Source organism: Nansenia antarctica (genome assembly GCF_963989245.1).
Source record: "Nansenia antarctica genome assembly, chromosome: 13".
In the NCBI taxonomy this organism is placed as follows: domain Eukaryota; kingdom Metazoa; phylum Chordata; class Actinopteri; order Argentiniformes; family Microstomatidae; genus Nansenia; species Nansenia antarctica.
The window spans coordinates 15,041,934-15,051,139 of record NC_137683.1 but is presented as its reverse complement, the minus strand read 5'-3'; the positions used below and the strand labels follow the sequence as shown (position 1 = coordinate 15,051,139).

The 9,206-nt window shown below is 49.1% G+C and overlaps 1 protein-coding gene across 1 annotated transcript in view; it reads right to left on the bottom strand.

The window, feature by feature from the left end:
• Positions 1 to 314: 314 nt before the first annotated feature.
• zeb1b (zinc finger E-box binding homeobox 1b) overlaps positions 315 to 9,206 on the bottom strand; it is a 53,873-nt gene continuing 44,981 nt past the window's right edge. The window contains exons 4-9 of the mRNA XM_080544352.1: positions 7,089 to 7,291; positions 6,606 to 6,711; positions 4,457 to 6,162; positions 2,802 to 2,982; positions 1,254 to 2,014; positions 315 to 1,127 (exon numbers count right to left, since the gene is read on the bottom strand). Coding sequence (XP_080400478.1) covers positions 954 to 1,127; positions 1,254 to 2,014; positions 2,802 to 2,982; positions 4,457 to 6,162; positions 6,606 to 6,711; positions 7,089 to 7,291 — 3,131 coding nt within the window. The 3' untranslated portion in view covers positions 315 to 953. The remainder of the gene's footprint in view (positions 1,128 to 1,253; positions 2,015 to 2,801; positions 2,983 to 4,456; positions 6,163 to 6,605; positions 6,712 to 7,088; positions 7,292 to 9,206) is intronic.

Here is a 9,206-nt window from a genome sequence, read left to right as displayed (position 1 = left end):
CAGATAAAACCTGACGACAGCTGCTAAGATATAGAGAACAGCGATATTCAATGGCACTTTTGATATGCATGGTTTTCTTCTTCTTTTGTTTCTTTTTTTTTGCATAAGGCTGGGAGTGGGAATAGGGGGTTAAAATGATTTGACTGTGTTCTTCCTTCTGCTTGATCTGAACATGTAACACTGAGAGCAGATAAAAAAAACAAACGAACAAACGAACAAAACATTTAGAACAATGTATCTATGTACCTCCGATAAGCCTATCCTCTCCCGTCTAAAGGTCCTTAACTAGAACATGGCTGAACCCGTCCCCCATCACCACCGTCGCTTCTTCTTAAGGCTCACGATCCATTCAAAACAAACATGTTATGCTAACATCAGCTAATGTGATGGCGATGTAGGTCTAGTGCGATAACACTGAAGGGTAGACAACATTACTGTTATATCCATAGGTAAACCAAGCCACTTGTAGTGCACAGGATTAGTCTTTTCCTCCAACTTAATAAAATACTGATTTTTTGTTCATTGGCAATAAAAAGGTATAGAAATCTCTCCCAACTGTACAGCTTTTAAAGGTTAAAATATGAGTGACAAAATTAGTAACACTGATAAAAAGAAACGACCCAAGGTGTTTTAGTAATAAAACATTGTCTAAAACCGAGTCAGCTCTAGCTTCCAAAGTCTGTATAATGCATTTTTTTTTGTCATTAAACTTCATGTTGGTTGGATTCTTTTGTTTACAAATGAATTTTTTTCTAACACTGAAAACGTTGTATCCTGTGGAAAAGTCACTAATATTTTTCAGGCACACCTGGATTTATACACAGTAGTGAACTGAAATGCAGTGTCCGAGCAACCGAACCTCTCTCGTCTCTTCTCTCTCCCAATGTCATGGGGGAGAAAAAGATCCTTCCATTGAATCGAGAGAAAAAAAAGCAAGAGGTCTATTTTTTATTTTATTTTGTCTCTTCTTCCTCTGCCGGTGTCTGATTCTTGTCTTCAGAAAGAATGTTCCCGTTTGTTTCACCTTCATTCTCTGTGATGACCTCACCTTCCTCCTCCACCCTCTCCCCTGATCCCTCAGACTGAGCTGAGGTCACTCCTTCCTCTGTGTCCATGGCCTCCTCCTCCTTCTCTGCCTCCTCCACCTCCTCCTTCTCTGCCTCCTCCACCTCCTCCTTCTCTGCCTCCTCCTCCTCCGCCACCTCCTCCTTCTCTGCCTCCTCCGCCACCTCCTCCTTCTCTGCCTCCGCCACCTCCTCCTTCTCCTCCTCAGCCTGCTCCTCCTCCTCAGCCTGCTCCTTCTCTCCTGTGTGTTCCTCCTCTTCCTCAGCGTTCTCCTGCACCTCTTGCCTTGTGTCTGCCTCTTCCCCCCTGGGTTCCCCTACCTCCTCCTCTTCCTCCTCTTGCTTTATTTCAACCTCCTCCCCATCCTCCCCCTCCTCCTCTCCCCCTACCACCACTTTCTCCACGTCCTGCTCTTCCTCATCCTCTCCTTTTAGACCAATGTCTTCCCTTTCCCCCTCTCCCTCTTCCTCCTCGTCCTCGTCCCCTCCCTCGTCCCCTATCTGCACCACCTGGATGTCGTCCATGTCCAGAACGCCGTCCTGCCCCACTGCCGTCGTCTCCGTCTCCTCTTCCTCCTCCTCGCTCTCCTCGTCCTCTCTGGTGCTGCTCCCTCGCTCGTCTGAGTCCAAGTGGGAGGGGGGTGAGGTGGCCCTGCTGTCGGTTCTCTGCTCCCCGCCGCTCAGGGTCAGGCCCATCTCCATAGTCTCCATAGGGGTCTCGCCCTCCTCCTCAGGGGTCTCTCCTCCTCCTCCCTGGCCCTGCGCCTCCTTCTTACAGTAGGAGTAGCGGTGGTTCATGTGCTGGGAGTAGGAGCCCGAGTGGGAGAAGCGCTTGCCACACTTGTCACACTGGTAGGGCTTCTCGCCTGAGTGGAGCCGCATGTGTTCTATCAAGTGGTGCTTGTGTTTGAAGGCCTTCCTGCAGATGCTGCATTCGTGGGGTCTCTTCCCTGCAGGGAGAACACACACAGTAAATAAAGCATGTCTGTGAGAGAGGTATAAAACATTCAGAGACACATTATAGCTGAGTGAAATAGAAACACTCCAGCCCACTGGGGGTAGGGAAGCAGGGCAACGCTCCTTGAGAAAATACCGCTGAAATTGTTGCAAATCCCCAGATAATTGTGCTAGTCCAAAGTGTGCCAGTGGGTTGAGAGAAGTCCTATTATTTATCCTCAAGTATCCATGGGAAATATTCACAAAACAATACAACAAAACAAAGGACAAATGGAGCTGAAATGGCTGCAAGGCAACCTTCTACAAATCAGGAACAGATAGTTCTAGGCTAAAAAGTGAAGTCATTTGGACTTGAAACAGCGATTCTACTGCCAGGTATCAAAGTAATAAAGAAAAAAAAAAATGCCTCCGAGAGGTTTGACCTGGGCTTGGCCACGACAGCGCCCATGTTCTCAGTGTGAGCATGTCAAATTACTACCAGAGCTCTGTTGCAACATTACATTTCATATGAGAAGGTAATGTGGTTGGCAATGAAAGCTTAGCGGAAAGAAATTCTCAGGCCTAACACCGTGCGTTGAGTAATAGCTGTTGGAAACGACGGCGGTCCGCCCTCTGGAATATACAGTACAATTGGTAATAAGACTGTGCAATATGTGTAATATCTGGAAAATTTCCCCGTCACTTTCACTTTCAGTCATATTTTCCTGTCGTTCTCTAAGGAGCTACGGGGGAAGGCGAGGCGAGGTTTTGTTAGCGTGTTTTCTGGAGTGTTCTGTGTACCTGTGTGCTCGTATTTATGTCTCAGCAGAGAGCTGCTCTTCTGGAAGATTTTGTCACACAAGTCGCAGGCGTACATCCCGCTCTCCGTCTTCCTCATCTTCTTCCGCGGGGAGGCGGAGTCCGAGTCGTTCTGCTCCTCTATCGTAGACAGGCCCTCTGAGCTGGTGTCCAGTCTCTCTTCCTGGAGACCATAGGGAACAAAACAGAGGTGTAAATTATATGAATAATGTCAGGTAGTGAAAATATTACAGTACATAGTGCAGGGCAACATAAAGAAACCGTTCGACAACAGAATAACATTGTCAGGCGAAGCGGTTTGCCGGTTAGCACATTTGTTAGTGTGTCATTCATTTTCCCAAAAAAGAAAGAGAGTGGCAGGAAATGATTGCATAGGCTGAGTAATGTCACATCCTGCCCATGTCTCTCTGGATACCCTTGTCATAACAAAATTGCTATAACTCATTTTATTGGCTGCGTGAAAAAGACCATTCCTTTGGCCTTATAAATAACAATCATGACTCAACGATGAATCTTGTGTCCAGTCTGAGTGTATGACTACATCTAGTCTGAGTGTACGACTACATCTAGTCTGAGTGTACGACTACATCTAGTCTGAGTGTACGACTACATCTAGTCTGAGTGTACTACTGTGAGTTGGCCCACAGAGGCACACACAGAGAGAGGATGTGAAGAATCGTTAAGGAACTGATATATACGTACGTAAGGCCTTTTAACAAGGCTGGTCTATGCCAATCCACTTAACACGAAAGAATAATACCACAACAGTAAATCAATGACGAGACAGAGGTCCAGCATTTAAACAGATTCCTACAGATCAATAAAGCTCTACAGTAAGTGCAGCCTCATGTCTTCTGGGTGATAGCCCAGTGCCGAAGTGATGGCTCGCAGAGCTGGATCCGTCGTTATGGAATCATTAAGGGTCCTCTGACTTTAGAACTAGCCTACACATTTTTTGGGGGGCAGAAAATGTTACTATTTGTTTGTGTAACAGACAACAGGGCCTGGTTTGTATTTTGGCAGTTTTCTCTAGTTTTAACCCACTTGATTCCCCTCCACTACTCTCTTTCTTCATCCTACATTCCTGCAAAGCCCTTGCTATCAGAGAGAAAGAGAGAGAGAGAGAGAGAGAGAGAGAACTGTATACACACACACACACATACACACAGGCGCTAAAACACACCTCGGCCTCCACCCACGGCTATGCGAGAACGAGAGTTTCACAAGCTCAATAGGTGGAGCTTAACCTCTCCATTATGGCTGACCTACGGTGGAACAAAGCCAAGAGAACTGGGCTATAGACTCTCCCAGTGCTAGTGGAGCAATACTCAATACTGTTGTATCAATCAAACTAGTTGAAACATTTAAAAAAATCAAAGATGAGAGTGATTCCTCTCAAGAATGTCAGATCCTCCCTCCCTTGCTCAACGAGAGCCAAATAGTAATTCAGTAACAAGCAGAATACCAGAGGAGAGACTAAGCATGAAAGACTGGCAAAATATGCCTCGGTGCATAATGCAACACCAACCATTCAACAATGTTTCCATACATACACAGACAAACTTCTCTAACTGGCAAACAGGTTCATATTGACAATGCCATTATACCGGACATTACAGATGACTTGCCCCACCAACCTTGATGACGTTGAGGTGCACAGTCTTCTCGTGTGTCTCTGTCCCTGCAGGGCTGTTAGCTGTAGTGGTATAGGTGTAGGCCAGCTGAGGGATGAGGATAGTCTGATTGTTGGCGGTGAGCGCCCGTAAGCATTGCACGGGGGTCTGATCGTGGCCCGTCATGGCCACGATGGTGGGCAGCTGAGTGGTCATGAAGTTGATGGGGTTGGCACTTGGTGGGCTGACGTAGAGGAACATGGGGCCGCCCTGGCTGCCCAGGGACTCTTTCTTTGTGCAAGTCAGGTTCAGGGGCTCGTCCTGATGGGAGGAAGCCCCCGCGGTGTAAAGGCTGGCTGTTGTTGTCTCCTCTCTGGCGGACTTTGGTAGCGACAGGTCCAGGGGTCCCTCAGTGCTCTGGGGGGGGTTGGCTGGGACAGGTCCCCCGGCGGTCAGGTTTAGTGGTAAGTGGGAGGCCGGGTTAGGGCTCTCGGATCCGTTGACCTCCGCAGAGGTGGCCTCGGCCGGGCTGACCTGCATCGAGACGGGGCCCTCGGTGTCGTGGTCGGTCCCCGGGACGGGGGACACTGACCCCTCCTCCTCGGAAGGAGGCGTAGGGGCCCCCAGCGATATCTGCCCCGCCTGCATCTTGTCGAACCACTTCTTGACCACGTGGGAGGGCAGGCTGACCGAGTCGGAGATCTTGGCGAGCTCCTCGCGGGTGGGTTCGGCGTTTAAGGCGAAGTAGGCCTTGAGGAGAGACAGGAGGTTTTTGGGCCGGTTGGAGCACAGGTCTCCGTCCGACAGCAAGGAGGAGATGGCGGTCTCTGATTTGTCCAGGCCCGCCCCGTTGATCCTGAGGGCCTCTTTCTTACAGTGCTTGAGTGCGTGGAGGGAGTCCAGGCCCCCGGGGCAGTCGTCGCAGAGCAGACAGGTGTTAGTGGTTTTCTCCTCCTTCTTGGCCTCTTTACTCTTGGGCGTCCTGACCGTGAGGTCCTCCGGGTGTTTCTGGGCGTTGACGGGCTCCGCGGCCACCTGGTGGGTCTGGGCCGGCTCTGAGGGCTGGGGCTCCCTCTTCAGGTTCTGGGCCGTCAGCTGGGCCTGGATCTGGGAGGGGTCCAGGCTGTAGTTGATGATGATCTTGGCGTTGCCGTCCTGACCCAAGATGGGGAGGCTGATGGCGGAGATGAGCTGCTGCTGGGGGTGCAGCGCCCCGAGGCCCATCTGGCCCTTGGCGTTGTTCTCCAGGACCTGGCGGATCATGTTGTCGTCCACCGCCATCTTGAGGACGTTCTGGAGGTCCGCCAGGTTGATGCTGATGGGCGACATCAGGCCCATCGCGGGCAGGACCACCGCCTGCACCGCGCCCTGCAGGGGGGCCGTCGCCCCCCCCCCGCCGTTAAGGTTAAGCACGCCGTTCACCACGCCGTTCGCCCCCGCGGGAGGTGCCACCATGGGCTTGTACTCAAAGTCCACCGGCTCGCTCTTGATCTGGTTGACGGGCAGCTGCTCCTGCAGGGGCTTGCCATGGTCCGGCTTGATCTGGGTGCGGAGGGCGGAGGGCGAGGTGGGCATGGCGGGGGACGGGCACTGGGAGGCCTTGCCGCCCGAACGGGGTCGCCCGTTGACGGAGATGACGCTGATGCACTTCTTGCTGCTGATGTGGGAGCTGTAGGAGCCCGAGTGGGAGAAGCGCTTCTTGCAGTTGGAGCACTCGTACGGCTTCTCTCCTGTAAGCACACAAGGCAAAGACCCTCCATTAGAAACAGAGCTGAACTAACAGGCCTCGTAGGAAGGGAGCTCTAATGCAGTTCGACGACGCTTAAACGCTGAGGTAATGGCACTATTGGCAAACAGGCTCTAATCGCCGTCCGCAGTGCCAAAAGAAACACAATTATGGCGCATTAAGACTGAGGACAATGCTCTGAAACACAATCAAGGACATAAATATTTGACATATAATACAGAGAATTACCGAACATAAATACTTGTTGGATGGAGACTGAATCTGGATGAGGTGGCTGAGTAGAGACTCAAAGGTTATGACTCACTTCAAGTGCCCAAGTTTTCCACATACAGGACACATACGCATGTACCGCACACAGACACACAAAGACACACACACACACACACACACACACGCGCTGCCATGGTGACAGTGGTGTCCACTCACCGCTGTGGATGCGTAGGTGCTCCTTCAGGTGGTGCTTGTACTTAAATGCTTTTCCACATTCAGTGCACTTGAATTTGCGGTTGCCCCCCGACTGTGTGACGTGCCTCTGTCAGACAAAGGGAGAGGAGGGGGAGGGAGTGTTCAGTCACACACACACACACACAACCCTGCACTTTGCACTTATTTGATTTCACGGAACAGCACCCTTTAACAATTACAAAAGTCCAATCCAAAGATATTGGATTGACCATGTTATAAAACAAACCACTCTACTCTATTACTATGCAATTACAGAGCAATTACTAACATACTATGTAACAACGTGTTAACACAGTGTTGTCACCAGAGCCATTATACTCTGTTACTGTTACTGTTACTACACAGGTATAGGTGCAACAAAGAGTAAAGTTTGACCAAAAAAGAGTGTGTGTGTGTGTGTGTGTGTGTCTGTCTGTGTGTGTGTGTGTGTGTGTGTGTGTGTACCTGGTCTCGGCCGGCCTTGTGGGCTGTCATGTGCCTCTCCAGCTGCGTGCGATAGGCGAAGGTGTAGCTGCACTGGGAGCAGCTGAAGTTGTCCTCGCTCTTCTCGTGGCGGTACTTGATGTGCTCCTTCAGGGACGTGTAGCGCTTGTAGCCCCTGGCGCAGTAGGGACAGGTGAGGAGCTGGGAGAACGTGTCTGGAGTGCCTGTGGGGGAGGCAGAGAGAGAGAGAGCACGTGAGTGTGTGAGAGAGGGAGCGTGTACGTGTGTGTGTGTGTGTGTGTGTGTGTGTGTGTGTGTGTGAGTGAGAGAGAGATAGCTGAGGGGGGCAGTCTAAAGAGTAATCACAGGGTCACCCCCCCCCAGAAGACCATGTGGTTGGTTGATTGACGGCTAATTTCTTAACTTGACCCACCTGGGTAAAAAATAAAAGGTTAGATAAAACAACATAAAAGTGTGAATAACACATAACCCCATGTTGGCATAATCAGAGCTCCGTTTCCCAGGATTTTCTGCTCCACTGAGTCACACACAGGTAAAGTATTACCTGTTAACAGGTGATGTATTAAGTGCCCTGCTGGCCAGGTGAAGCTCTCAGGATGTGAACACACACACATTATCACCCAGGTAGCTGTGAGTGAGTCATCTCTCACACAGATGTGAGAAATTTGCTCAGGTGTTCCCATTTATTTATTTTTTCTACCCCCCCCCCCCCCCCCCCCTTCCCCTTTGGCAACAGGTAAAAGCCAAAAGCCCTTAAGCCATAAAGACCCCTGTGTGTCCAGTCACAAATTGGTGTGTGTTAATGGTGTCAGAGTGCTGTGTTAATGGGGGGGGGGGGGGGGTTTACACCTTAAGGTGAGAGGGACGGATGTCAAAAGCACTGGGCATAAAACCTGCAGTCCCCGGAGGTGTGCTACCAACGTGCATGAAGGGAAGGGCTGACAATGAGCTGTGTCGTGGATAATGAAACGGGGGTGAAGTTTGAGAGAGAGAGAGAGAGAGAGAGAGAGAGAGAGAGAGAGACACATCTATCTAGTGCTAGTTATCATTCGCTTGTGCTAATTAGCAGCGAAGTGCTAGTTACTTTCTCAAGCCTGTGGCTAGTGTGTTATGTGAAGGTGTGTGTGTTATGTGGAGGTGTGTGGTGTGTGTGTGTTATGTGAAGGTGTGTGTGGTACGCAGGGTTCGAGTTATAAGCTGAGCTTTGTGGGGGTCTCCAAAATAACAGTGCGAAATGTTCTCATGCACCCGCGCGAATCATGCCCACACAGCGTTGGGACTTAGAACAACAACTAATAAAACAATCATTTTCCAAATATGTCCCTAATGCCAGTGTGAAATATATCCATGTCTTTCAAGACTCAATTAAATGTCCATTTGTTGCAGCATTTATGCTTGTGTGTATGCTATTACCTTGCATAATACACTCATAGTATAATTGAATGAAATTGTAATAAAATAATAAATCCACATTCTCCTCCAATCTATAAACACACACTTTTCAATAAACATATAATAGACCTACTTATTCTGGTACCAAGTCATACAGTAGCCTACTATTCTGTGGCAAGAGTGTCTCACTCAAAAACATTCTCAATTGGCTATTCCAAATTATCATCACGACACACTGGGATATAGCAATATAATACCATTTAAACTGCAGTCTTACTTTAAGACTAAAACATTCACAAAACGTAATATTAGCCTATTGGCATCAAATATAAACAACAAACTTTCGAAATACTAATCAAAATGACTGTCAAGTGTCTTCAGGAAAATCACTTCATCTCACGGTGTTAACCGCGTTCTAACGTGCCAGCTAGCTAGCAATGGAAACACAGAAAGGCACAATTCTCACGTTACTCAAAAGTCGGATTCTAAACACTCAAGTCTACTCAAAACATATCTCTGATGTATTCTACATTAATATAATAACAGTTAAAAGTTAATTTGTGTGCTTTTCACGTTGTAACAAACCTGGCAAACACCGGACTAGCTTCTCTCTTCCCAAGTTTGCTCAGAAGGCAGCGCGGGAGCTCCTGTCTAGAATATGAACCTGGGCAGAGTACCACCTGACCTACTAAACACAACGCCATTGGCTCCCTGGGCAGACACCAC